Source organism: Brassica napus, chromosome C4 (assembly GCF_020379485.1).
Source record: "Brassica napus cultivar Da-Ae chromosome C4, Da-Ae, whole genome shotgun sequence".
NCBI classification, from domain to species: domain Eukaryota; kingdom Viridiplantae; phylum Streptophyta; class Magnoliopsida; order Brassicales; family Brassicaceae; genus Brassica; species Brassica napus.
The window spans coordinates 11,536,757-11,564,332 of NC_063447.1; the positions used below are offsets into that span (position 1 = coordinate 11,536,757).

General features: G+C 37.2%; 10 protein-coding genes across 13 annotated transcripts; 5 read left to right on the plus strand and 5 right to left on the minus strand.

Moving 5' to 3' along the window:
* Window positions 1–518: 518 nt before the first annotated feature.
* On the plus strand, window positions 519–2,006 carry LOC106454726 (CRIB domain-containing protein RIC1). Its single transcript, XM_013896841.3, has 5 exons — window positions 519–701; window positions 789–945; window positions 1,024–1,124; window positions 1,221–1,299; window positions 1,378–2,006. Exons 2-5 carry the CDS (start codon window positions 888–890, stop codon window positions 1,800–1,802), a joined length of 663 nt encoding a protein of 220 aa, XP_013752295.1. The 5' UTR covers window positions 519–701; window positions 789–887; the 3' UTR covers window positions 1,803–2,006.
* LOC106454727 (50S ribosomal protein L28, chloroplastic) lies at window positions 1,732–3,214 on the minus strand. The gene is made up of 2 exons (XM_013896843.3): window positions 2,835–3,214; window positions 1,732–2,242 (listed from the first exon to the last, which is right to left on the minus strand). The coding sequence occupies exons 1-2, from the start codon at window positions 3,025–3,027 to the stop codon at window positions 2,010–2,012; spliced, it is 426 nt and encodes a 141-aa protein (XP_013752297.1). The 5' UTR covers window positions 3,028–3,214; the 3' UTR covers window positions 1,732–2,009.
* Window positions 3,215–3,415: 201 nt separating this feature from the next.
* On the minus strand, window positions 3,416–5,300 carry LOC106451156 (multiple organellar RNA editing factor 2, chloroplastic-like). Its single transcript, XM_013893023.3, has 4 exons — window positions 4,834–5,300; window positions 4,671–4,768; window positions 4,507–4,572; window positions 3,416–3,803 (listed from the first exon to the last, which is right to left on the minus strand). Exons 1-4 carry the CDS (start codon window positions 5,220–5,222, stop codon window positions 3,661–3,663), a joined length of 696 nt encoding a protein of 231 aa, XP_013748477.1. The 5' UTR covers window positions 5,223–5,300; the 3' UTR covers window positions 3,416–3,660.
* A 1,028-nt stretch (window positions 5,301–6,328) lies between these two features.
* On the minus strand, window positions 6,329–8,176 carry LOC106451155 (heterogeneous nuclear ribonucleoprotein 1). Its single transcript, XM_013893022.3, has 2 exons — window positions 7,680–8,176; window positions 6,329–7,588 (listed from the first exon to the last, which is right to left on the minus strand). The coding sequence occupies exons 1-2, from the start codon at window positions 7,899–7,901 to the stop codon at window positions 6,614–6,616; spliced, it is 1,197 nt and encodes a 398-aa protein (XP_013748476.2). The 5' UTR covers window positions 7,902–8,176; the 3' UTR covers window positions 6,329–6,613.
* A 3,230-nt stretch (window positions 8,177–11,406) lies between these two features.
* Window positions 11,407–12,804, plus strand: LOC106451153 (mitotic apparatus protein p62). The gene is made up of 3 exons (XM_013893019.3): window positions 11,407–11,695; window positions 11,760–11,854; window positions 12,031–12,804. Exons 1-3 carry the CDS (start codon window positions 11,612–11,614, stop codon window positions 12,608–12,610), a joined length of 759 nt encoding a protein of 252 aa, XP_013748473.1. The 5' UTR covers window positions 11,407–11,611; the 3' UTR covers window positions 12,611–12,804.
* Window positions 12,777–14,378, minus strand: BNAC04G11100D. Of its 2 annotated transcripts, XM_013893020.3 has the most exons (4): window positions 14,121–14,378; window positions 13,714–14,042; window positions 13,139–13,192; window positions 12,777–13,062 (listed from the first exon to the last, which is right to left on the minus strand). In XM_013893020.3, the coding sequence occupies exons 2-4, from the start codon at window positions 13,968–13,970 to the stop codon at window positions 13,005–13,007; spliced, it is 369 nt and encodes a 122-aa protein (XP_013748474.1). In that variant the 5' UTR covers window positions 13,971–14,042; window positions 14,121–14,378; the 3' UTR covers window positions 12,777–13,004. The 2 variants fall into 2 exon arrangements, with proteins under 2 accessions (XP_013748474.1, XP_013748475.1); XM_013893021.3 differs by having other exon boundaries at window positions 12,777–13,192; window positions 14,121–14,377.
* Window positions 14,379–16,453: 2,075 nt separating this feature from the next.
* On the plus strand, window positions 16,454–19,519 carry LOC125585789. The gene is made up of 5 exons (XM_048755462.1): window positions 16,454–17,191; window positions 17,378–18,082; window positions 18,283–18,569; window positions 18,689–18,770; window positions 18,839–19,519. The coding sequence occupies exons 1-5, from the start codon at window positions 16,454–16,456 to the stop codon at window positions 19,517–19,519; spliced, it is 2,493 nt and encodes an 830-aa protein (XP_048611419.1).
* Window positions 19,520–20,109: 590 nt separating this feature from the next.
* LOC106453486 (uncharacterized protein At4g04775-like) lies at window positions 20,110–20,532 on the plus strand. Its single transcript, XM_013895732.1, has 2 exons — window positions 20,110–20,238; window positions 20,308–20,532. The coding sequence occupies exons 1-2, from the start codon at window positions 20,110–20,112 to the stop codon at window positions 20,530–20,532; spliced, it is 354 nt and encodes a 117-aa protein (XP_013751186.1).
* Window positions 20,533–20,879: 347 nt separating this feature from the next.
* Window positions 20,880–22,682, minus strand: LOC106453485. Its single transcript, XM_013895731.2, has one exon. The coding sequence runs from the start codon at window positions 22,680–22,682 to the stop codon at window positions 20,880–20,882; it is 1,803 nt and encodes a 600-aa protein (XP_013751185.2).
* A 1,237-nt stretch (window positions 22,683–23,919) lies between these two features.
* On the plus strand, window positions 23,920–26,822 carry LOC106454723 (actin-related protein 2/3 complex subunit 2B-like). Of its 3 annotated transcripts, none has more exons than XM_048753627.1 (10): window positions 23,920–24,074; window positions 24,231–24,297; window positions 24,396–24,603; window positions 24,789–24,964; window positions 25,101–25,178; window positions 25,692–25,824; window positions 25,914–26,005; window positions 26,112–26,168; window positions 26,264–26,309; window positions 26,418–26,822. In XM_048753627.1, the coding sequence occupies exons 1-10, from the start codon at window positions 24,016–24,018 to the stop codon at window positions 26,612–26,614; spliced, it is 1,113 nt and encodes a 370-aa protein (XP_048609584.1). In that variant the 5' UTR covers window positions 23,920–24,015; the 3' UTR covers window positions 26,615–26,822. The 3 variants fall into 3 exon arrangements, with proteins under 3 accessions (XP_048609584.1, XP_013752292.2, XP_048609585.1); XM_013896838.3 differs by having other exon boundaries at window positions 23,921–24,074; window positions 24,783–24,964; window positions 26,267–26,309; XM_048753628.1 differs by having other exon boundaries at window positions 23,921–24,074; window positions 26,267–26,309.
* The last annotated feature ends 754 nt before the right edge of the window (window positions 26,823–27,576 follow it).

A 27,576-nucleotide genomic window follows, 5' to 3' on the forward strand; every position in this document is an offset into this window, starting at 1 on the left:
CTCTAAAACTCCTAATTAATATTAATCCTTCCGACCGGGTATAAATATCGTATTAAACTCGCTCGACCGAGTATAAATGTCCTAAAGTTCTGAGATTTCTGACCGATAAGAGCCATCATCTCGAAAGGGGGTATTAAGGATATATATTTCACATCAGAAATTCTAAAGGACATTAAGTAATATATAAAGGGTTGTGGCTGATCTATTAGTTTTAAGTTGGAAAAACATAGGCCGACTCAATCCACTAACCCGAATCTATCATAGGCCGAACATATGTTTGCATAGCAAGAAAAAGGGATTGAACAACAAGAAAAAATGAAAAAAGGTATAAACCGGTATTGAGTCGGTTTGAATAATAAGAGTATATGTTTTGGTGTTGTCTTTTGTATGCTTCCTTATGACCAGGAAAATCGTCTTGACAACTTGCTTCCGGGATGGTTTGATTATCAACAATCTAAATATAAAAAAAAAAATATATATATATATATTATCTGTAAATTACAACTTTTTTCTGTTTCTCTTTCTATGGTAAAAACAAAAAAAACAAAAAAAACAAAAACGTAGTGCTCTCCCTCTTCTTCTCTTTGTTGTTCTCAACCAATAACTTCTGAGGGATCTCTTGATCCCTCCTTTCTCTTTCTCTCTCCTCTTCAGAACATTTCAACATTTTTTCTCGTCAAGAAAAAATCAACGCGTTCAAGGTTTTGAGCCTTTCAGATTTTGTTACATTGTATTCTTTGTTTGTTTGTGTTGATTTGTTTCTCTGTTTGCTTTCCCTGCAAGTTTAGGTCAACGGGAAGATCGTTAAATCTTGAACGGAAAAGGTTGTCTCCGGCGTGTGGGTGGTGGTTACACACTAACCGGGGTCAACCCTCCATAAAAATTCAATGGCGACAACAATGAAAGGCCTTCTCAAGGGCCTTCGTTATATTACTCAAATTTTTGGTGAGTCTCCTCAATATTCCCCCTTAATATAAGCAAAACTCTGTAATTTCAGTCATAGTAATCCTTCTGTTATTGCAGACGAAGATAAAGAGGATGAGATGCAGATAGGTTTTCCGACCGATGTAAAGCATGTTGCTCACATCGGCAATGATGGTCCAGCCACCAACGCGCCGAGCTGGGTACGGTCTCATACATTATTACGTATTTTTGTACATATCCATATGAATGTATACTCATCATCATTGTTTTTGCCATTTTATGGAAATAAACGGCAGATGAATGACTTCAAACCTCAAGAACATGAGCAAGGTCAAGTCGTTTCCAGAGGAAACTCCAACAAATACAACCCTCAAGGTTTAGTTTTTCTTTTTCTCTGTGTGTCAAACTTTTAATGGAAAAATCTGTTGATGATGTGTTTGTTTATGTCTACAGAGATGAACCAAAGTGGAGCCGGGCTAAAAGAATTGCTTCCTCCAAACACCAACGAGAAACAAAAACAGAAAACAAGGCGTAAACCGGGGTCAGCGGCTAGTCCAAACCATAATGGTGGTTCTGCATCATCAGATGGATCAGTGAAGCAGTCAAGACATAACAGAAGCAAACACGGGTCAATGGACTCATCATTGAGTGATCAAGAACCTTCAGTACGTAGTAGAAGGCGTGGTGGTGGTGGTGGTAGCAAAGACACAGAAGGTTCTTCTAATCTTATTATTCCTGATGGTTCAGCTCCACCACGGAAGGCTACATCGCGACCGAGGAAACTAAAAGGATCAATAGGAGGTGAAGGGTCTGTGAAGAAATCATCTAAAGGAAAACCCGAGAGTTCACTTGATGATACATGTAATGATATTATCTGAGAGATACTTAAAAACAAAAAACATGAAATGTAACTTGTGAGGCCACCTCCGTGTGAGAGTTTGTTTTAGTTTCTTGACTGCTCAAGAAGGGAAACAAAAACTTGGCTCACAAGAAACAAAACAGTTTCTGAAGGAAGGGAACAGAAAGAAAATGCATATAAACTATATATGTGAATCAATCATATATTAGATTGTTGTTTTTTTTATCTATTTTTTACGAAGATCTATGCCAGCTTTCTTGGCGACAGCGTCGAGTCCGTTCTTCTCGATTGTCTTCAAGGCCTTGGTGGATAAACGGAGTTTGACAAAACGGTTGCCAGCTTCCCACCAAACTTTCTTGTACTGTAAGTTGACGAACTGCAACTTCTTGATCTTGTGGTTAGAGAAAGAGACTTTGTTAGCTCTGTTTGCTTTCTTCCCAGTAAAAGGACATATCCTCCCTGACACAAAAAAAAAAAAAAAAAAAAAATTCAAAAACAGTTTCAACAAAAAGGAGACATACCGTTCCTGAATCAAAATAATCATATAAATCAACAGTAAATGTGTTTTCTTAGGGGGACTTGATTTAGGCGTGACGGCGCAGTTAATTGTAACAAAAATCTATGTATATATACATATGTATCTATACATTTTTCTTATACCCTTAGCATTAAACTAAAGTCAATGGTCTTAGGGTACAAGAAGATGACACTATGCAATGGAACTTAAAACATATATACACATTTTTTTACAGACATTATTGCAGAGAATCAAACATACAGAGACAAGTCCTACCCTAACAATACTCGCAAGAGAACCATACGAGAGCATGATTATTGGGAGGTTCTTAGGGTGAAGTTTTTAGCGGAATATAAGAACCCGTCTCTTAACTTTTAACTAAAAAAACTAAGAGCCGTCTCTTAAAACTCTTATTTAAGAAGAGCTTCTTAGTTTTTTTAGTTAAAAGTTAAGAGTCAGGTTCTTATATTCCGCTAAGAACTCCATCTTAAGAACCCTCCAATAATCATGCTCCGAGGGAGGAGAGGAATTTACGTGCGACAACTGGCTGAAGACGAACGGGAAAGGAAGGAAAGGAGATACGGTTGCTGACGTCACTAGAGGGACTATGCGAGATTCTTAAGCCACTGAGCTGTGACGTGACAAATCGGAGCTCCTTTGACTTAGCGACGAGCTTTGCCGATGAGGTCATTCGCAGCCAAGCGCCATGCGTAGCCATTGTCGTCATTTTCTGGATAATGAAGGAGATTGGGCTCTTCTTCTTTTCATTTATTTTGTCGAAAAGCCTTCTTCGTCGTCCAGAAGGTTATAACATGTTTAGTGGGGTTCTTAGGATGATGTTTTTATCGGAATATAAAAACGCGTGTCTTAACTTTTAACAAAAAAAAGCTAAGAACCGGTTCTTAAAAATTAAGAGACGGATTTTTATATTTCGCTAAAAACCCCAATAATCATGCTCTTGCATTCCCTAAACCGTCAGTTTTATTTGATAACCAGATAGCGTTTATTTGAAGGATAGTAAGTTCGGTTATCGGCCAATCTCAGTTCCAAGAGCAAGCCGGTTAAATCAAAATCAAAATCAAAACCGGGACCTTAAGCAACCAAAACAAAATGTATGGTTTCAACTTCATTTTTTAAATTCTTGAATGCACAAATGTAAGGAGACACAATTTACATTATTATATAAAAAAAGTTGCATGCAATCAAAACTTGGCATTTCAACAATATCCAAAGTTGGTCGATTCACTGCAAAGTACTTCCCACGGTAGCAACACCATCATCTTCCTCATCATCATCACTATCATACTAGCTTGCCTTTGCTTCCATACGGTGTAGGTATATATCCTCTTCAAGCCGCACTTCAACGTGTGTTTTCTCTGCGGCGAGAATAGCGAGTTCTGTCATTGTATCTCGGTCTATCTTGAGCTCTCTGGGGCTGCGGCTCAACTCTCCTCTGCCTCTCTGGTGATCGTTGGACTATCTCTCCATTCACAAACAGCTCAGCTGTAAAGTCAACAACAGAGCCATTAAGAAGATATTAATCAGTAACTACTAGATAACTTGAGTAAGAATTGAGATCTAATCGAGAAATACATATAAAAAAAAAGAAGCTGATGTATCTCTCGCAATTGATATAATCCATTAAGACTCACTACTTTGCTAAGATGGATTAAGTGAAGCATGAAGCAAAACAAGGGTTGCAAATATATGTTCCATCTCAACCAGGCTGCAGTTAGATTATAATACAACCAATCTGCAAAAAATCGGCTAAGATAAAGTACTTGATGTCAGTCCATTAGCATTCAAAGCTAATCATAGCTCAAAGACTCATTAGCTTCGCCAAGATGGACTGATAATCAAAAACTGTTTTCATGTTTCGAGAGGAAGAAAAAAAAAAAGCACTCGAGAGTTACATGCTATATATGTTCTCTCCTAAACCAGCTTGCAGTTAGATAATATTAATAACTATCTGCAAATATTAGCTTAGAAGAGAAAAATAGTTTTGGTGTCAGTCCATTAGCATTCAAAGCTAATCATAGCCAAAAAGACTCATTAGCTTTGCCAAGATGGACTAATCAAAACATTGCTTTCATGTTTCAAAGAGTTGCAAAGTAAATGGCACATGTAAAGATTTAATTTTGAGAACTAAAACCATACCAAAACCAAACACATTGAACAAGAGGTGGAACAATTATTAGTTTATTACCTCCGTAATCTTTGTTTTCAGGATCCACATAGGAATCAGGAAGCACAAACAGAACACCAGGCAAACCTGTTGAAATTGTAAACAAAGAAAGAAACACTTAAAGGACACTCTTTTATTAACACTAGCGAACACAAGAGAGAGTGAAGTGCAAGTAAAGACAAGACCTTCAAGCTTAGTAGAAGTCTCTTCATCAATCTCACACCCAAACCCTAAATACCTCTCGCAAGAAACATTGTAGATTCGCTTCTTCGCCTCTTCCTCACTACACAAAACCAAAACAAAACAGAGTAAACACACAGCGACTCAAACACATCAGCTAAGGTTTACCTTCCAACGACTTTGGCTAAGGTTTGGATGTAGCAATCAATCATCTCCTGCTTCGTCGCGCCTTCGCCTCCAGGCTTATCCATAACAATCAGCCAGTGCTCGTAATCGCACCCCGGAAACAGAGGCGCCATCTCCGTCGGAGGCCGATCGCTGAAGTTCGAGCCAGAGTTCAGCGGCGAGTAAGCGGAGCCTGACCGGTTAGCTCGGCATCGGATTGAGACGAACCGGGTCGAGCAAGCTAACCGAGATCCAATCACATCGCAACCGGAACTAAATCCGCTGCAGTTAACGGAGGAGGAAGTCTGAGGAGGTGCCACTAAGATGGAACTGGACAAAAGTGGGAGGAGCGTGAGGTGGCGCGTGCCAGAGATAGGCAAAGACAAGGCCATTGTAGTAGGTAGGCGACTGAGGAAGCGAAACGAAGGTACTAGAGGTTTTAGTGTGGATAGGGTTTTTGGTAGATTTATTCATTTTTGCTTTCTTTATATTATGGAAAATTATATATGGGCTTCTCATAAACTTGGCTTGAAGCCCACAAAATCTAGACCTTCGCAAATTATCCGGATATCAAGTCCCCCAAACCAGAAGATCTTGGAACTGTGAAGTTTCCTCTTTCAGCCCACTGCTAACATGACAGACGTTGTCTCTCCTTTTGAACACACGCGACAGACATGGAAGAGAGTCGTTATGTAATATGTATGCTAGGCCTGGGCGTACGGGTCTTCGGATCGGATTCGAGCCGGTTCTTTTCGGGTCTTAAATATTTAGACCCAATAGGTATTTAGAAATTTCCGGTTCGGGTTCGGGTCGGTTCTTCTCGGGTTCGGGTCGGTTCGGGTTCGGGTCGGTTCGGGTTTGGGTTGGTTCGAGTCTATAATTAAAACACCCGTAATTTTTCGGATCCATATCGGGTCCGGGTCGGGGTCGGTATTTAAGATCTGAAAAAGACATGATATACCCAATTTCATTAACTTTAGTTGAATATTTGTCATATATATCTAAAATTTTACAAAACAACTTAAATGAAACTATTAATAACTAAAATAAAACATTTTAAAAACTCTAAATTTTACATTTTAAAGCTTTATATTACTTTAAAAATGTTAAAAAATAATAACAAATGTTGTTAACAAAAGATATTTCAACTAAATCATAATATAATATATATATAAAATAAACACAAAACATCATAGTTTTAGATATACATGTTTTTAAGTCGGGTACAAATCGGTTCTTATCGGGTCGGGTCTATTCGGATCGGTTTTTTTCGGGTCCGGATCTATTCGGATCGATTCCTTTTCGGTTCCGGTTCTTTCGGGTAAAAAAAATTTAGATCCAAAAGATACTTGTAAATTTTCGGTCCGGTTCGAATTTAGGTTAAAATGCGCAGGCCTAATGTATGCAATCTCTAAGTGGTTTATAACAGCTATGGGTTACTGCTGCCACCAAGAAGCTCTTTTCAGTAATAATCATCCCATCCCAAACAAGCAGAAACTCAAGGCCAAAAAAATACAATAAAGGAATATTCAAAAGAATGAATACAACAAAAAGATAAATAACGATAATCTGGAGTTATTGTTAAACAAGAATATAATTAAGCACGCAAACTTCAAAAACTACAACTTCATATGAAATACTGAAAACAACTTATTAAGAAACTAGCAAAATAGATAATCCAGCACAGGTCGACCTCCTTGCCAAACCGCATCATTACAGCGGAGAGTGGAGGTTTCAGAGGTCAGGGATAAAACCACCATTGCAGTAGTCTTTATTCCTCCAATCACTGTTGTTGAGCTTGTCTACCATAACCTCCGCCATATCCAGCTTGCCCGTTCACTTGGTGGTTTCCATAGCCTCCAGACCCATCAGAAACATCAGCATAGCCACCACCATGGCTGTTAGGCCGCCCACCGACTGCACCATAACCAGATTGTGTTCCATAAGAGGAATCATTTCCACCATAGCCATAACCCTGGCTGCCATAACCTGCAGATGCACCTCCTTGACCCATCACTGCTGAACCTGGACCAGAACCACCCCAAGGAGGAGCAGCAGCAGCATTTCCATATCCCACGTTGTTACCATAACCCGATGGTGCTTGACCTTCCCATGAAGGTCTCGGACCACTTCCAAAACCAGCTCCAGGGCCACCAGGATTCCCATACGGCGCACCAGATGGATTGCCATACCCTCCTCCAAAACCCCCATAACCTGCACCGTTGCTTCCATAACCATAGCCAGTACCATACCCAGAAGCAGCACCATAAGGAGGATAACCACTTCCAGCGTTTTGAGGCGGCATGTATCTATTGGAATCAACACGACTCTCGTAGCCACTTCCACCAGAACCACCGTAGCCCGGGAAACCACCGCCGCTGCGACCACCACCTCCTGCCATTCCAGGGTTAGCATCTTTAGGAAGAGCTCTCTTAACTTCCACTTGTTTACCGCTTAAATCGTGGTAAGTCTTGTGTAAAACAAGGTCAACCGAATCTTCAGAGTCGAATGAAACAAACCCAAACCCTCTAGGACGCTGTGTGGCCTGGTCAATCATAATAACCGCATCGCTCACAGGACCGTAAGTCTCGAAGTAAGCCCTAAACTCATCTGATGTTAAAGCAGGAGGCAAACCACCAACGAATATCTTCTTGGTCCTAACGTTAGCACCACTATCAAAACTCCTAGAACCATTAAAACCCCCTTGTCTCCCTGCAGGACTCTGCTCGTCTCTAGACATTGCTCTCTTCACATCAACCTAATATGAATTAAAACCACATTAGAGCTTGAATCTTTAACGTTCACTAGAGAAACCCAATTCGTAAAAAAGAGAAATTTTGGAACTTTACATCTCTATTATCGATATGATGCTTGTCCTGGAGAACTCTATCAATAACGGCGGGATCGGAGAATGCGACGAATCCGAATCCTCTGGGACGACCTGTAGCTTTATCTCGCATCACCGTCACCTGCAAAACCTCTCCGAAATTGCTGAAGTATTCTCTCAGAATATTCTCGTCGGTTTCCCATGAAATCCCGCCGATAAATAGCTTTCCCTGATCTGATTCCATTGCTTACACTCTCGATGTACCCAAAATGAAAAACCCTAGATTGGTCCCCGACGAATCCTCCCCGGTGAAGAAGGGGAAAGGAGGTAGTGACTCGAGAAAATTAGGGTTTGGGATTGTGAAATCGAGTGAGAGTCAGAGAGAGAGATGAGGAAGTAACAGACTTGGAAAGTAGTAATGGGTCATTGGGCTAAGGAGAATGAAAGAGACCAAACTTTAAATGGCTTGACAACATTAAGCCCAAAATTAAAGACGTGTGAGAAGAACATGAGTAAAAACACTATACTGATTAAAGACTAAATGATCAATACATATTTTAAAAAGATTTTTGAGAACCAAATGATATACATATTAATCAGAAAAAAAAACTAGACCAAAGTAAATGTTTCGTCTCGCTATGTTCTAGATATCGTCAAGCGCAATACCCGAACTACGAAATTTCATGGTACCACTGTAAAGGAGTTCCCTATCAATTGAAGCAGAGTGAAGAAATCAATATGTAACATCCCGAGTTGTGATATATGGAAAGGCTTAAGAGAATTGATTTGGCAACCTATGTCACCAAAATTAACTTACCTTTTTCGTTACACATCCGTTTAGAACTCCAGAGTTAAGCGTGTTTGGACTGGAGTAGTGAAAGGATGGGTGACCTATCGGGAATTGATTCGCGATAGCGTGCGAGTGAGGCCAAAGCACGGAGAAATGTCATGTGGTGATTGCAGGGTCAGTAAACAAGACTTTCGGGCCTTGGAAAATTAACGGACCGACCGTCGGACGGGATGGAGCCCACAGGCCGACAGAGCAGGCATGGGCGGCCCATTAGCCATGGGCGGTCGGAGCGTTATAAATGGTATCAGAGCTGGTTAGCCATCTCGGTTCTGACCCGAGAGGCGTCTTGAGACCTGTTGTGGGGCGCAACGAGGACGTTGCGTTCTTTGAGAGGGGGTGAATTGTAAGTTGTAACATCCCGAGTTGTGATATATGGAAATGCTTAAGAGAATTGATTTGGCTATCTATGTCACCAAAGTTGACTTACCTTTTTCGTTACACATCCGTTTAAAACTCCAGAGTTAAGCGTGCTTGGGTTGGAGTAGTGAAAGGATGGGTGACCTATCGGGAAGTGATTCGCGATAGCGAACGAGTGAGGCCAAAGCACGGAGAAATGTCATGTGGTGATTGCAGGGTCAGTAAACAAGACTTTCGGGCCTTGAAAAATTAACGGACCGACCGTCGGACGGGATGGAGCCCACGGGCCGAGAGAACAGGTATGGGCGGCCCATTAGCCGTGGGCGGTCGGAGCGTTATACAATAATTGTCTGTGTAGTAGGACTACACCACTCTTCTCCGACCATCAGGAAAAAAAACTACACTCCATAATCTAATCTTTATAAAGCTTTTCCAAACATAAACTTCACTCCATAATCTATCATTAATAAAGGTCATCTATGGCCCGCGACAAAATAGTCGGGAAAAAAGAAGGAAGAAAACATTATTTCTTTTTGGGAGATGATATTGTTATAAATTGTGCATAGTCAAGAATCTCAACGTTGAAAGAAGAACCATGCATATCTATTATTCCCATAAATAATTGACAAAATTACTCATAACGATAAATTTAGAAATAAAAATTTGAATTACATATTTAGTATTCTTATACTTGAATCGTAAATCAACATTTAGTATTAAAACAATATCTAGAAAGTAATATGCTTGCCTAGTTTTCTAATGATGATTAGATGTTATGTTACATAATAATAGAGCTATTAACCAAATAATGAATACATCTAAATATAGGAGATGGATTACAACAAGAGAATGGGATCTAATCTTCCTAAATGAAGATTTGTTTCAAATCATCAATCATATACTAATTCCTATCGAGACAGTGGTAGTTAGGAGAGTGGACAATGAATGGATGAGTGACAACAAAGAGTGGATAATGCATGTATGAGGGATAACAACGATTGGACAATATCAAGTCTACAGAGAAAATTTTCTCACCAAGGAGTAATGTTTAAAGTTAGATTGTCTATTGAGATAGAGTTTGTGGGTTTTAATGCAACGCTATACATAAGAGTGATGGGGAGGGTGCCTAATGGATTGCCTGTCAAAACAACATTTGTGCAATTAATATTCAGAGATCAGTAAGATAAAAATACATTAAAATGCAGTATTGTGTTAGGTGTGTTTTTTCTAAAGTTTAGTTTTAATTTTCCACGGTTGAAGATGCGACTTTTAACAAAGAGTCTGTATGTGATTTTAGCAAAACTAATATAGCCGTTAGATGGTATTTGTTATCAGGGAGACCAAAGAACAGTCTATCATCCCAGGTTTGCCTGATGATTTGGCTTTGAGATGCATAGCAAAGCTTTCTCACGGCTATCATGGAACGCTCGAGTGTGTCTCTAAAGATCGGAGAGATCTAGTTCACAGTGAGGCTTCCTCGTGCTATAAAGCTAGAAATAGATGGTCAGAGAGATGGTTGTTTGCTCATTCTAACAACCAATGAATTGCTTATGACTCTGATGCTGATCGGTGGCATCCATTGCCTAGGAATGGAGCTATTCATGATGGCTGAGATCATTCTTTGCGTGTGTTTGTGTTTCAAGCTGTCTTCTTGTGATCGGGGGTTGCTATGTGTCATCGTTTCCTTATGAGGAGCATGTTGTTGTCTATTAAAACAACATTAAGATGCAGTATTGTGTTAGGTGTGTTTTTTCTAAAGTTTAGTTTTAATTTTCTGCAGTAAGTGAATTTGTGCCAATCTATTGAGAGAGGAAGAGAAAAATTTACATATTTGTGCTTTTTGTGTTTATCTTTCATAATCTGGTACAATAGACTAAGAGTTTTACTTGTATAAATTGATGTGCACTAGTGGTTTCATACTTGTCCATTTTTCTATCAACCACAAATTCAAGTCCCAATAATATCAATTTTGCAGTTTAAAAAAAAATTACTCTTAACGGAACTCTGAAGCATAATTATCACATTTCCAGTATCAATTAAACGGGCTACAAAGGTCCACAACTCTCACACATAAACCAGTAAAATGACTAAATATGGATTCAACTAGAAAAATAAATGTTTAACTAATTATAAATTTTCTATCCAATTTAATAATTTATCCTTCTTGGTTTTATTTGATAAAATTACCGGCAGCTTTTTCTTCTTTCTTGAATATTTTTTAGGCAGATAATTTTACTATGATCTATCTTTGGCATAGAAGACACAAATAAAATGAATGCATTTATTTAGCACAAAATGAATAGAAGACAGAAAAAAAAAGAGTTGAAATATGCTTTGAAATATACTAGATTTGGGCTAATGGACTTAATCTAAAGTCGAGTCTGTAATGTGGGTTAGACAATTTGATTTCTTTTGTAACCTGCCCTTTGGGCTTATAATGTATAAAAAATCTTGTTGACAAAAAAAAAAAATGTTTTGAAATATTAAAAATGGCTCCAATAATTGATTTTGTTTTTTTCTTCTTAAACAAAACATTAAAGGATTAAACCAACGGCATAAACTCCGTGAAGCTACCGTCACTTTCATCTTTTATGAAATCCCCCCAACGTTCCTATTTCTATTCAAACACATCATCGAGCCAAAACATAAAATAAACACAAACAAACAAACAAAACCATCTCTCTTTCTTCCTCTCCCTATCACAAGAATCAAAACCGAAACAGAAGAAACATCACCACCACCACCAAATGGGATGTTTTATGGGCTGTTTCGGTCTCTCTTCCAACAAAAAACGCCGAAACTCCACCAGGAAGATCCTCCCTCGACATCAAGTAAGCTTCTTTCTTTCTCCAAGTCCAACAAATCAAAAGAACACTCTAACACTTTCTCTTGCAGAGAATCTGTAGCTATGAGCTTCTACATTCTTCAGATCCGACAGATGCAAGTACCGTTGCAGATAATCCTGAAAAGATCTCGAGTTCGAACCTCAGGTCAGTGTTCCTTCCCTTTACTCTGTTTTATGGATTTGGATTTACTCAAAAAAGATGATACCTTTTTGCTCTAACATAATCTATCTGATGATAACCGGTTAAGAAAGCCAAACCAAGACCGGTTTAGCAGTTCATGAGCTGGATTGTAACATACTAATATGTGGGTATTGTGTCAGGTGTGAAGTGGAGACAGAGGAGGAAGAGAAGAAGGGAACAAAGAAGACGAGAAAGAGAGTTAGATTTGACTTGAATGTACAAACCTTTGAACCAGCTCTACCTTCAAGATATGAGAACTACTGCAGTGATGATGATGAAGAGGGAAAAGGAGAACCAAGCAAGTCATCTTCGGTGGATATGTCAAGTAGTTCGGTGTATCCTCCGAACTATAGATACCACAACTGTGTTGACAGTTTCGAAGAGGAAGAAGATGAATTGGGCTATGGTGAGAGTGATCTGGAGGATGAAGACTATTACACAGACGATGAAAACGACTATGAAGATGATGCTGATGATGAAGAAGAAGAAGAGGATTATGAGGACAAGGACGTGACTCCTCTTTTGAATCCAGTGGAGAATATCACGCAGTGGAAAGCTGTTAAAGCAAAGCCAGCAAGAGTTAAGGAGCTGATGAAGGAGAATGTTGAAGTTGTTACTGATGATCAAGCAAAACCGCTGCTGAAGGAGATAATAGTCAATACTAGCCTTTCCAGTTGGGTATCACCAATTGTGGATATCACCAACATGGAGAAGAGGTAAAAATGGTGAATGAGAAGAAGAAACAGTGTGTGTGTTTTGTTTTTTGTTTTTTTTTTTTTGTAACATTTGCTGATTCTTTGTGTGTGTAAGGATATAATTATGATTTGTTTGTTTATTTTTTCCCACTGGTTGTTTTCTGCAACTAAAAATCTTGATAAAGTTGTGATGTTTTTAAAGAAGTGCTTACAGTTTAATTAGCATTGGTATGTTGCAGAAAGACATTACATAGTTTGTTTAGTTATCAAAACCCCTGTCAAAATCAAACAGCACCGAAACATATTTTGGTTTGAAAGATTAGCCTCTATTGAACAATACAGCAAGTAATCTTATATACTCTCACTCCGATATTAGCTTTTATCTGAGTCTACATCCTTCGTTTGGACTGGTCTTCTTGTCACAACAAGTCCACTCTCTTATGTTGGTTTCTTCTGTCCTCACAAAAAAACTGTTTGCTGAAAAGAAGCCAACGAAGCTCTTTGTTAAACTCCATGTTAATGTTTGGTTGATTGCGGGGTTTTGAAGGATTACATAATTGTGCAGATGCAGGAATCTGAATCATCGTCATCTGTATCGCTTACTTCGCTGCAAAACATAAAAATGGAAGTAATAGTAAGAACTAAAGTAAATTATCTTCAATTGCAAAGGGAACAGACAACTGGTCCCTATAGCAGAGGAACTACATCGAAAAGAAGTCACCAAGTAATCTAACTTCTACAACAGTTGCATGAAATGAAAAAGGGGATAAGTTAGTTCATTATCTCCAGGTGTTTGATGCTTAATTCAGATTCTACAATCCCCAGATTCATGTGAGGAACTAAACACAAACACTAAATTGCAAAACCAGCTGTTTCTTTTGGAATAGAATAAAGAAAAATGACAAAGGCAAACCTAAGTCTTTCTCACAGACACATCAACAATAACACTGAAAGCTAAATGAGTCCCAGCTTGACAACCATTCCTAACCAAAAAGGCCACAACTTATAGATCAAGAAGACCAATCCAAAACCACTTAAATCAGCACCAACCTAGAAATTACTTATTAACATCTAATCTAAGCAGCAGAGGTCCAATCAAAACAGAGATTATTATTCCTTATATTATACCTTGGTTCATAAACTAAAACCTCAGCAAGATTATCTCCTTTGATGTCATTCCACTGGACAGTCCTCTTAATCTTGTCAGTACTTCTCGACATCCCTCCTTTCCTTGGAGGCAACAAACACTGCGACTCACTTTCTTCCTCTTCCTCCTCAGATATCTGATCCTCAGGTTCACTGCTCTTTAGACTAACAACAACAACATCCTTATCACCATTCTCACGCCCATTGGCTTCCTTATCCTCTCCACAAGTCGTCTCCATAACACAGACCAAAAGGGCAAAGAAGATAAAAGATCCTTCCTTTATTTCCTAATCCACGAATTGCATCACACCCTAATCACCAAAAAGCAAAAGTCAACGCTTTGAAGCAAAACCCAGATCGAGATCGGAAAAAAAGAACGCGTTACTTACGTAGTCACTCGCGACGGTTTCTCGGAGGAAAAAAAAAACTCAAAATTTTCTCGGGAAAGTTAAGATTTTTGAGAAGGATTAACGTGAACAGAGAAACCCTTTAATCGAATTCAGCAAAAAGTTTGAAGAATCTTCTCACCAATCCAGAAGAAACCTCAAAATTTTCCAAATTGTTCTGATCCGATAATAATCAAAAGGGGGAAAGTGGGAGAGACGACGCGTTTCTCTCTGCTCTGTTCTGATTGGATGCTGACAAGAGCGAATGAAAAGTCGTTAAATTGAATCGACGGCTGAGATTTAGCGTGAGGGTTTGGTAGATCAGATTAAAGCTCGCGGTAGGTAATCTCGTTATGTAGTTTTATTATGTGGGCGTTGACTAATCATTTTTAATTAGTAAACTTGCAGTATTTTAATGGTTTAGTTGTTGTTTTTTTCTTTTATAATTACGACTTACAAGTACAACTTGATGATGTATAATTTAATTTAATTTAAAATGCTTTGAATTTGTCATAAAAGTTAACAACCAAACTTGTAGATTTATATTTAGATAAATTGATAATCTATGGTGACTAGTTTTAAAATTATCAGGAAAAGTTTATATTTTACAAGTTCTATCATCCAAATGAGTTTATATTTTAGTATTAATGGTCATCATCACAAAGATTTTTTTTTTATAAAAGTTATCATCATCACAAAGATGGCGGATGAGTTTTAGTGTTTTTATTTTAATCTGTACATATAAGAATAATAAGAAACTCTTAGTTCTGAATTTGTAGAGAAAGATATACATATGGCTATATACAGTGGCCACTCTTTTACGCTAAGCAACCCAACATCAAGGATAAAGAAGAAAGGTGAATTAGTACGTGGGGTGATGTATACGTTAGTGAAGTCAAAAGCATATAAGATTCGTGTGAAACCGACCCTTAATCATACAATCTACCTAATCATTTGTTTTTAATTGTAAATTAACTTGGATTACATTTCAAGAATTGCTTTTTACCGGTAACGTCCACAGAGGAAATAAACAATCGATACTGTTCTTTAACAGTAGTAGCATTTTAACTTTAAGGGTTTATGGAAACACATTAGCTCAAGCAATCGAGACTAGTGGGTACTGGGTACTGGGTACGAAACTATTTATCATTTCAAATTTGCTAGGGTTTAATAATATAAGATATATAATAGTGGTTTTTTAGTTTTTCTCAAAGCTTAAATTATATTTGATGAATCAAAGTAGCCATTTGAATTTGATACAGCATTGCTTTGTATTATGCTATAGAATTAATTATAGGGTGCCAATATGGAACTAAATCTCTAAAGTATTGTCTCCTTAGAACTAAATTCTCTAACCTTGTCAGTATAGAATTAATTCTTGTCCCCTTAGAACTAATACTTTGTGAATCTACTGTTTTGTCTTTTTCTTTATAATATAATTAATAAAATTTTAAAAACTATATGAATTAAAAAGGAAATACTTAATTAAATAAAAATAGGGCAATTTTTTCCCAACACTCGGTCCCGTTCTCTCCGACTCTCTTTCCCAATCGAGAGACGATTTCTTTCTCGCCGGCGACACCTTCCACCTCTGAGATTCTTGGTTCGTCGGAGAGCTTCAACGAGGAGTCACATCGCTTCTCCCTCCTGCTCAAGCTCGGGAGTAGCTTCTCCTCCGCCGATCGAAGCTGCTCAAGCTCGGGAGTAGCTTCTCCTCTCCGATTAAGGACGATTAGTTTCACAGTTGTTTTCTTTTGCTCTTCCTTCATCTCGGTTCTGACAATTTGAAGGTTAGGCTTTGAAATCCCCTTTACGATTTTGTTTTTTTTTTGTTTGTTCTTTATGTTTATTTGCATGTACTACAAATTGTACTAGATAGAGAGTTAGTTTAAAACACAAATCGAAACAAGTTTATTGTTTTCAGAGGCGGAATGTGGTTGAGTGGGGAGTGAGATTGGCTTGTTGTTGAGGTGATTTTGTTGTTGAGGTGATTTTGAGTTCTAATTTGTTTGGTATCGGCTTTATTAAGGTTTAGAATTCATAATAGACTTGAAAAAGCTAATGACTTTGACATGCTTTAGACATCGATTTTACATACTTGTTTTGGGATCGAGTTTGTTATTTGAATTGAATTTGTCGATAGTGTGTAGTCTTTTGTTATTCATTTGGTGCGTAGCTTTGACTCTGTTTTATTTTAGAGGTAAACACATTTGCTAGTTGATTATATTTTGTTTCGATTTGTGTTTCTAAGTAGTTTTGAATTGTAAAAAACTAGTTAAATGTGAGATGGTTATATTTGGTTCGCTGTTAACTTATGGAATTCATGTTTTTTAGGAATGGCTCACCAGTTTCCTAAACGCATTCTTCAAGAAGGTGCTGAGACGCAAATGGATAGGATTAACAACACATGTAGAAGGACGCTTCTGAAGGCGGTAAAGGTGGCTCTGAAAGATGAGTATGAGGAAGTTTTGAAAGACCCTGTCTTCGGGCCTCTTCTGGCGATCATAGAGAACAACCTCATCTACTCAGGGAAGATTATTCACAGCTTCATGTGCAAGCAGCTCAGGGTTTCCAAGCTTCACGAGCTGTGGTTTATTTTTGCGAAGAGGCCTCTTAGGTTTTCTATGCAAGAATTTTATGCTGTGACTGGATTGAAGTACAAAGAGGAACCCGACGTAGACTTCATTAACTGGAAGAATGATAAGGGGTTCTGGGCTAATGCGCTGAAGACCAATGCGAAGATCAACTTATATACTATAAGGGATGAGCTCCTTAAGGTGTGTAACGAGTGGTCGTATGTGGACAGAGTGAGGTTAGTGTATCTGTCCATTATACAATCATTCCTCATGGCTAAGGATTGGAAAGTGTATATCCCTCAAGAATACATCCGCTTGGTGATGGATTTTGAGAAATTGAGGATGTATCCTTGGGGTCTTCGCGCTTATGATGAGCTGATTGCATCAATACTCAGAGCAAGAGAAGATGTGCATACGAAGAACAGCTACGTGTTGGATGGATTCTCATATGCGTTTCAGATATGGATTATGGAGGCAATTCCAGACATTGGTTCTATGGTGGGTAAAAAATAAAAAAAAACGTGAAGAAAATGAGATGTAGGAATTGAAAGGTAGTGGTAAAGTATCCTACCAAGATATCACCAGCCTAGAGTCCCACTTTGATAAGGTAACTGATATTTCTTCTTTAAATATTGAGTTCAATAAATGTTCAATGTAAGCTTAGTGTTTTGTTTGTTCTTGCAGGGAGAGCTGTTCACATTTATATCATCTACTGGTGATTTCGATGTGATTGCTGATACTGAGTTCCTTAGGGAAGATGAAAAGAAGGACGAAAGAGTTGGTCGTATTGTTGAATTGATCAATGCGAAACAAGACTGGACGCATTTCGATTGGGAAGTTGAGTCTTTGCCTGCACATATGGACCTTTCTGATTCAGAACAAGATGAACCGGCTGATGTTGCAGAAGAACCGTCAGCTGTTGCAGAGGAACCGACTGTAGTTGCAGGGGAACCGGCTGTTACTGCGAAAAGAGGCAAGCGCAAGCTAATTGATCCTGGTGCCGAGTCTCGAAAGAAACAACTGCTTTGTCAACGTGCGGCTGAACACAACAGTGGTGTCTCTAGTGAAATGAAGACCTTCATTGAAGGTTTGTTCACCGCTTCTTTCAACTCTTTTAAGGAAGTGGTGCAGAAGGACATACATGAGCGTTTTGACAACGTTGCCAATGAGGTGGCTCAACTCAAGGAACAAGTCTCTCAGCTTAAGGGTCTATCGGAAACAGTGGGAAAAGGCAACACATCTGAGATTCTCTCTCCTTCAGCAACAATTGGAAAAGACCAAGGACCATCATCTCATAGTACGGGTCCTCCCGCAGCAAAGGGAAAAGGCAAGGCATCTGCAAATGTGGATCCTCCTCCGGTTCGTCGTAGCCCTCGGCCAGTAAGAGAGGTAACCAAAAAATGAAGCTCTGTGTATTTTGCTATGTCGACTCTTTTGATGTAATGTCCTTGTATTGTAATATGTAATATATCGGCTTGTATGAACTAATGATGATGACTTGTGGGATTGACTATTTTGTAATGTACTTTTCTATATTTTGCTATGGACTGTCTTTTTAGTATTAATGTTATGCTTGTTTTTATTAACAGGATGTTCAAACTGATGAAAATGAAATGATGGATTTTTTGAAGAATTTGACCAAATCAGCGAGATGTGTAGATAAGGGGACCCAAGACTCTTTACAAGAAGCCATGGGAAACCTTTCTCAAGCATCTCATGTTAAAGGTTTTGATCCTTCACAACATCTGGATGGTGATGAACCAGCTGAATTTGCCACTCCACTGTCTTCGTTTAAGCCTGCGGATTGGAGACCACCTACTCTGAAAGACGTGGACTCACTTGAGGACCGGATACATGATCCCGATTACTCACTAGTGTTTGTCCCTGAGGCATTATGGGGCAAACTTGTTGACTGGACCAAAACTTTCTAGTAAGTTGATATTTTTAATTTTTTTTAACAATTCTACCATTTTGATACTGAATTTTGTAATGCAGAGAACTAAAAATTGGACCATCTATGCTCACAAATGAGTTAGTATCTCGTGTCGTCGGACCTTCAGAGTGGCTCCTGAATAAGGTCAGTTATTACCTTGTTCCTTTTTATTTTGTGTACACAAACTTACAGTCTTTTATCAAATTATGCAGGAAATTGATGGTATGATGTGGTTATTCACTGAGAGGACTTCCTTGCGGCGATGGTTTCCAAATAAAGTAGCCTTCATGACATGCTTGTTCAGTAATCAAATTACGAACTCTTACAACGAGTATAAGAAGGACAAGAAGAAATTCAAAGTGGGCGGACTGCTACAACAGTACGGCATTGGCGAACTTCCAGCACACGGACGAACAAGACTAATGTGGGATCTTGATGTTAACCGCATGTATGTCCCCCTAAATGTTGGTAAGCACTGGATCTCTATGTGCGTCAACTTTGTTACTCGGTCGATAGAGGTCTTTGACTGTGAGGGACTGAGACACCCCGGTGCAGTAGAGCCATTTGCAGTTCTCATCCCTAGAATTGTCAAAGCCATTCAGTCTTCTAAGAATCGACAGTATCAAGTCAAGCAGTATACCGTCTCCTACGTCTCAATGCCCTTCTTATTGAACAAAAGTAGCAGTGACTGTGGAGTATATGCCTTGAAGCACATTGAATGCCATCTTCTAGGCTTGGACTTTTCCCTGGTGAATGACAACAACATTCGTGAAGCGCGGCAGAAGATTGCTTATGACCTATGGGAAGCTGCTATTGATCCTGTCCTTATTGAAAGGATGGCAAAATTTTCTCCCCCGAAGACAATTTCAAGTGCTCTAGTGGAACTTGAATAAAATTCTTTTCGTTATGACTTGTGTAGGAAGTATATTGTTGTTTTGTGATTTTATTTGACTCTTTTAGTTACCATTTTACTCCTTTAGTTACTACCTTATTTCACTGTTTTATTTGACTCTTGAAGTTGCTTTCTCTTTACTTTTTAGGTGACAATATGAAACCCTATCTATACCCTAAATGATTGATATGCGATGTCCTAATTCTTATCAAAACATAACCGAAATCTAAACCTATCTATACCCTAAATGGCATTAAAGTAGGACAAACTATATTAAACCTTATACCTTAAATGACACCAAAGAAGACAAACGATTTCAAACCCTATACCCTAAATGACACTAAAATACCACAATCTATTTGGTGCCAAAATTTATCAACACAATCATTAGTAATCTGAAAAATTCATAATAATCAAAACAAATCTTTATAATGAAAACACATACAAGTTGACCATATGTGCCGATCCGATTAGAAACATTGTAAACCCTAATTATATTGCTTATATAAGATCATAAAGCGGCCACAAACACTACATCTTGCGGTGTTTTTTTCTCCTACTTGTTCTTAAAAAATCTCTCCTCAAAAGAGAATGACGAACACGAAATACCATGGAGCGATCCCTTCCAGATGCTGGTGTGGAAAGAAGATTGTCACTTATGTTTCAAAAACGGAAGAGAACCCATACAGACGATTCTTCAGATGTGAGATTGGTTTACAGGTAAATCTGATAATTCATTACTTCATATTCTTCTATATGTCAATTGATTTGTTTTGTGTTTTGAAACAGAGAAAAAAAGAAAATCATCTTTTTAAGTGGGTGGACGAGGCTCTGCTTGATGAGATTGAAAGGATGTCTGAGCATCAGGCGAGAGTTGCTGAGGAAATTGAAGATCTGAGAATTTCCATGAAGAAGACAGTGCAGGAAGAAGTTATGAACCATAAGCATTCGCTTGATGTAGGTTGCGTAGGAACCCTTTTCAGTTTGTTATGTCTCTGGTCCAAATGTGATTGATATTGTAATGGTTCTCTGATTCAAGTTACATTTTCAAATATTGAACCAATCTGATTTCCAGTTTTATTGTCGTGTTATGAACAACGTTATCAAACAAACCTAATTTTCATAGTCTCTGAAACATAGTATCCTAAAAAATGTGAAACATAACTTGCATAAATCAAGATGAACAAAGCTGAAACATAACTTTAATAATCTCTGAAACATAACTTGCATAAATCAAGATGAATAAAGCTTGCGTAAACAGAACTTGCATAAAGTCTGAAACATAGTAACCAAAAAAAAACCGGAATCATAACTTGCATAAATCAACATAAACAAAGCTTGCATGAAACAAACTGAGTATCCTATATTGCTCGATCACATGTTCTCCTATCGTGCCCTCGAATCCCACATCGGCTACATTTGCGACCTTTAGAGCCTTGATTTCCTTGTGACGAACGGATCTTATCTTCGGTTGTCTCGTATCTGCGTTTCTTTCTTCTACCTGCAGCTCGTCTAGACTCTGGAGGAAGGACTTTCGTCTTCTCCACATGAGATGGAACAGTCCAAGCATCTTCAGGGACACCAATAGGATTTATGCTTTCTTCATAAGCCGTGCGCCATGACGCAGTAGTGTATATGTCGTCTGTGAGTGTGTGTGCTTGTATTCCAACACTGAAGCCTGCTTTTATGGCGTGCCTGCATGGGATTTTCATCAGATCAAACTTCCCACAAGAACACGTGCGTCTGACCAAGTCAACCATGCAGTCAAAAGTGTCACCTTGAACCAAAAACCTGTCATCGCTAATCGGGAAGACCTTAAACTTTTTACCCTTCTCAATCCTTCTGTCTATCTTCTTCTCCACAGCAATGGTCAGTGGCTTCGAGTGCTTAGAACTTAAAGTTCTACGTTGGAAAAACCATCGAGTCATCATTTCCCTAATGCTGTCCATTAGAGGTATTACTGGAAACTCTCTAGGCGTACGCAAAGCAGAATTTATCGACTCCGCAGGGTTAGTAGTGTTGATATCATACCTGTAACCCGGGAATTGACAACGAGCCCACTTCCTCACATCGGCTTCTATTAGATAATTTCCAATTTCAGGACTAATAGAGTAAATAGCAGTGAACAGCTTACGAAAATCAGCAGCTCGATAAGCTTTAGAAGCCTTTGCAACCAAACCAGCCACACCTTTCCCACTAAAATATGTTACGACATTATTCAGCAAGTGGTGAATGCAAATTCCGTGATGAGCTTGCGGGTACACGTTAGCAATAGCTTTAGCAATCGAGGAATTCCTATCAGACACAAAAGCTAAACTATGCTCGTCAGCAATGACCGCATTAAGTTGTCTCATAAACCAGTTCCACGCAAGGTCATTCTCTGAGTCGACAACTCCAAATGCAATAGGATATAAACTAGAGTTTCCATCTAATGCAGTAGCAACCAGTAATACCCCTTTGTATTTGCTCTTCAAGAACGTCCCATCCACAACAATAACTTTCCGAATTGCAACATAGAAACCGCGAAGACTCTGACCAAAGGAGATGAAGAGGAATCTGAATCGCCCTTCAGAATCCCTTTCATAAGACGTGTGTGACCCTGGATTAGCTTCCCTCATCATGTGCAAGTATTTGGGAATTTTTTCATAGCCTTCCTCTGGAAGGCCTTTCACTTTGTTGATTGCATACTCACGTGCATCCCATGCCAAAGAATAGGATATCTCAAGTCCATGTTCTGAACGCATATACTGGACTATATCATTAGATCTCGGCCCTTCTTTAGCAGTTTCATACATATGCATAACCAGAGTACCAATTGTTTTTGCTGAAGCTGTCCGAACAGAACCCTTCCTTTTGGATGCAGCACATGAATGATGAGGTACATACTTTTTGATGATAAAATAAGATGAACCAGGTAACCCCTCTGCACGAACACGCCAGCTGCAATCATCATCTGCGCAACGAATGTACCATATTTTTTTATCCGACTTGACAAGCTTATAGTCGAAATTATGTTTCATTGCACATATTTCGAATGCTGCCTTCAAAAGCGTTTTCGAAATAAAATGTTGACCCTCCTTCACAAAATCCACCAAAGAAAATCGCACATCATTTCCATTGGTCTTCTCTTTGTCACACCATTCAACCTCTTCTTGTGAATCCATAGTTTAGATAGGAAAAAATTAGAGAAGAAGAAAAAAAAAAGAAGAAATCGTTAGACAACGATGAAGAAGACCACAATTTAGGAAAAATAACAATTAAAAAAGGAAAACAAAATATTTAAAAGATTTAGAGAATATTTCATAACCGTTTTTACCAAGATTTCCGGATTTTGTTTACTAACCGTTATAGAACTTGCATTCTACCAATTTAGAAAATAGAATAATAAATAGGATGTTATATACTACTACAGTAGATATAAAGACATATTGTAGATTGTATTTTCTTGCGTGTTTTATAATAAGGAAGGATTTAGATTTTATTTTCTAGCGCGGTTGATGAGATGACATTGTTTAGTGTTTTAAATCTACCAGAAATATAGAGCATAGAGGAAATCGTGAACTTCATATTCTGCCTTACTAGTTGTATACGTTTCCGTTATAATATGCAGCCTACATGCCTTAGAACATTGTGTTTCTTTCAGATTACGTATTCTAAACCGCCGTAGATGGCAGATATGGTTAACTAGCACATTTAGCCAATTTTTCAAATTATTATGTAAACATCTTTTGATGTCAAAAATATTTTTCTCACATGCACATGCTTATCTACATTAAGTTAACTATTTTTCCATATTTTTTTCCTTTGTAAAAAAAATCTTATGAATTTTTATATACAAAAAGGGTAGTCACTGTCCAAATGTGTGAAAAGTTAATTTAGTTCTAAGGGGACAGTACTTTAGAGATTTAGTTCCATATTGGCAAATTTCCCTTAATTATATGACATGGAATAAATATATGAAAAATAAAAAGTAGCTGCTCCTGGTATTATGTGTTTCGCAAGAATATATGCAGGTGTGTTTGAAGTCATTGGAACCCTTAGATTCCGTTTTACAATCCCGATAAAACATCAGATTCCTTCTTTGTCATTATCTGTGATCGTGCGAACCGGCGTCTTATCAGATTCTACATCTTCAATCTAACGGCTGAGATGCCATCAAAACTACTTGTGTGCTCTTAATGGGCCTACATTTCGATTGGGCTGACAGAGTGACAGGCAGGTCTTCAAATCACACGTATTAGCTTGTATGCTTGTTTGCTTAATAAACAGATTAAAATGATTGCAACTTTAGAACTTACATTGTACTCAACCTCCAATAACTCACCTACACCCACACAAACATACAAAACGCACTTAGAGACCACACAAAATACATATATATATATATATATATATATATATATATATCACATACATATCATAATAGTACCAAATGATAAACAAAAAGTTATAAATTCTTTTGTCCTCAAGTTTCTTCCGAACCCTTTAATTTCAAGAATGGCATATCTCGAAAGATCATCTCCAACATTGAAAGAAACACTCCTCAAGATATACCGGTAAGCCACACTCTCATCTCTTTAGTCAACTTTAATCATTGATCAGTCCGATCTTTCCCGGTTTAGCTTCAGTTGAGATTATTTGATTTTATTTTTTCCGGTATACAGTCCTACTACAAAGTAATATAATGTTTCATTGTCCTCAATTAATGGCAGTGCTGAAAAACCTATCGAGATCGATCAACATTTCTATGAGTTTGGTTCGATTCAATATCACATCAAGGTATATATCTATTTTATGGTCATGTTAATTCTTTTATATAGAGTTCTTTATTTTGAAGTTATTACAGAAAACATAAATTATATGATTTGGACATGCAGTGCTCCGTTTTGGATACAAATATTGTGTATGTATCCACGTCGACGTTGCTTGAGACACAAGGAATAGTGACGTCAAAGGAGATTTTAAGTGCCACTTATGAGGTGATTAAGAATATAGCAGTTGGTGTGATAGATATTGTTGATCCACCAAGATTAGGGTTTCAATTGACGCTTAAGCTTCACCTTGATAATATTCCACGTGGCAAAGGTAAGCATATGCTATTGTATTTTTTTTTTTTTTTTGCTAAAAGCATATGCTATTGTATTCCTTGCTTTTGCAATGAGTCAAATTACTAAATAGAAATCTTCAATAATATCAAATGAGTACACGATACACCAGCTATATGTTTTCTCCCGCTACTTATATCTTAATTCTTACTCTTTCAGCTGCAGAGGCTATTAAAATCATAACAAGGATTTCTGAAATACAAGCGATAATACTAAGTAGCCAATTAAAAGAGATGCTAAAACGCTTGAATTTTCAAGACGATTCACAAGCGATGAACAATAACAACAGGCCCGTCAGGATTGTTTATCACCCAAGTGAACCTTTCTATGTCTTTAGACAGGTTTAATTTTCCCGGTGTTGTTTTCTAATGTACTTGTTTGAGTTGAATACAACATGATTCATATACATAGTGTACATACATGTAGCTTGTCTCGAATTTATATAACTATGAGGGTAACTCTTGAATGTTTTTTCAGGCGGAGAAAATCACGGCGGTGTTTCCAATGAATTTTAAAGACAACTCGGATGTAGTCATTGCTATGTCATTCTTCCAGGTACACATGATCATTTTAGTATTGAGAAAGTGTTATCACTGAGATTAAAGACTCAAATGGGAAATCAAAATGACAATATGAGTTATCCAATCAATTAGAATTGTATTTTGAAATCTAGAAACAGTAATTAATAGTTTTCAATAAAAAAATTCATCAACCTCATCTATTTATTTTTTATACATGCAAAAGAGTAAAAAGTTGAATAAAATTTAATCAGAACATGGAACAAATGAAGATATGGACAATCAGCTACATACTTATAATTTTAATAACATTTTACTAGTTCAAAATGTGAAACAAATTATCTCATTAACCGCTGAGTAATACAAAATACTTGAAGATATCATATGTATCAAATACCATTAGTCAAATTTGGTTTAGAGTATTAAAAATATATTAACATCCAAGAAGGATAAACATCTTTTTGTATTTATATGAAATACATATTGTGCTCAAATTTAAAGTAGTAAGCTTTATATTTTATCGAAAATTTTCAATATTGGAGAAAAACAGGAACTAGTGGAAGTGGGAAGCCAAAAAGAAATGGGAAAGGCACCACAATGTAGTTGGTCACCAGTTCCTCCTTTCCAACTTAGAGGAGAACCGGTCCACGACTTGACCACCAATGCTGGTTTTGTCTCTTTTGGTAAATTTAAAACCCTTTAATCTTTTTATTAGTTTCGACCTCTCTAATTAGTATTATATTCACGAGTTCCAATCTTGTTGTTATCGCAGATATCACTTCACGGCACGTTGAAGGAAAGAGGCTAGACAAAACGGTTTGGAATTTACTAAATTTCTATGCATACGTTAAATACCATATAAAGGTAAATTAGTGATGACTTATTTAGAAGGAAAAAAAACAATAGATTTATTATTGTTTTAACTGAAAATTTCAACCTCTTGTGGGTACTTGGATTCTTGGTAAAATAGTGTACAAGAGGGTACATACAGAGAAGGATGAGAAAAAGAATGGACAGTTTGGTGAAGGTAGTTTAATCACATTAATCACACATGAATTTACAACAGATAATATAGATTTGATCTACAATAAAGCTTATTTTAGTAAATTTTAACTATATAAGCAGCGGCTAAATAACACAAGATTCGAAGAAGAATCTCCCCAAAAAGGTATTCTTTTATCTTATTTTAGTTTTGTTACCTCTTATAATAGATTTTTGACGTTTGTATTACCTGAACATTATTGATAATTTATTTTGCATTGTCTCCAACTTATAGAAAATGGAGCATGCAAATACGTAAAGGAGCTTGTGAAGGTACAAAAAGGCAAATTGATGATGCAACAGAGATGCAAGGATATGACAAGGAGAGTGAAGATAAGCAAATTTCGGATCAGAATCAACGGCTGTGCTCGATTTCGCTTCAATCAGCGGTGGATATCTATCCCCAAATTCTCTTCGAAATCCTCAAAATAAATCATACACAAAATTGGACTAAGCAAATCTCTTAAACTACTATATATACATATTTGCACATATAAATGTAATTTTTAGATTCCCTATATTACTATAATATATACAACAAAAAGTAACCTAACGAAGAGTTGACAATGAATGCATGCATGTTACGCAAGGGATATATTGTCCAAATGCCATATACATCAATCAATCTTTTTGATTCTTATTTTACGTTATAATGTTCAATTTATTATTTTGGGATTATATCAACGGAAATACTTTGTCGGTGTGATTCGGTAGAAGATATATTTTATAATGTTTACTAGAAATAGTCAGGACGCAACACATTCACTCATATTTTTAGGCTTTGATTGGTAACCATGCGGAATGGCGGAATGGCATATGAAACGCGAATCCGCAAATATTTTACCAATCAAGAAAATGTTGCGGAATTGAAAAAAAACGCAAAAATGCAAATCTGCGTTTTTGCTGAAAAAATTATAAAGAGAAAGTTTATTAAGTGGAAAAGTGAGTTTTAGTAGATTATGGTGGAAATGTTTACAAAATTAACATTTTTATATTATTCAATTATATGTTAATACTATCTTAAAATTTAAAATACATACTAATAATTTTTTAATGATGAATAGTTATGTTGTAAATACAAATTTATTATAACTTTTATATTATAAAATGTTAATCTATTGTTAAAACATATTGAAAGATAAACTAGATATTTATAATAAAAACTAAAATATTTTTAATACATTTTACTTGTTTTCAGATTTATAATCATTAGTTTAATTATTGCTATTTGTTTTATTTGTTATAAAAATTAAATATCATATAAAATAGTTTAATCAAATTAATATATATTCCACCATTCCACAAATTTTAAAATTTTCCGCCGCTTAATTAATTTTTTCCGCAGCTTAACTATTATTTATGTGATTCCGCGATTAAGCGATGGTTACCAATCG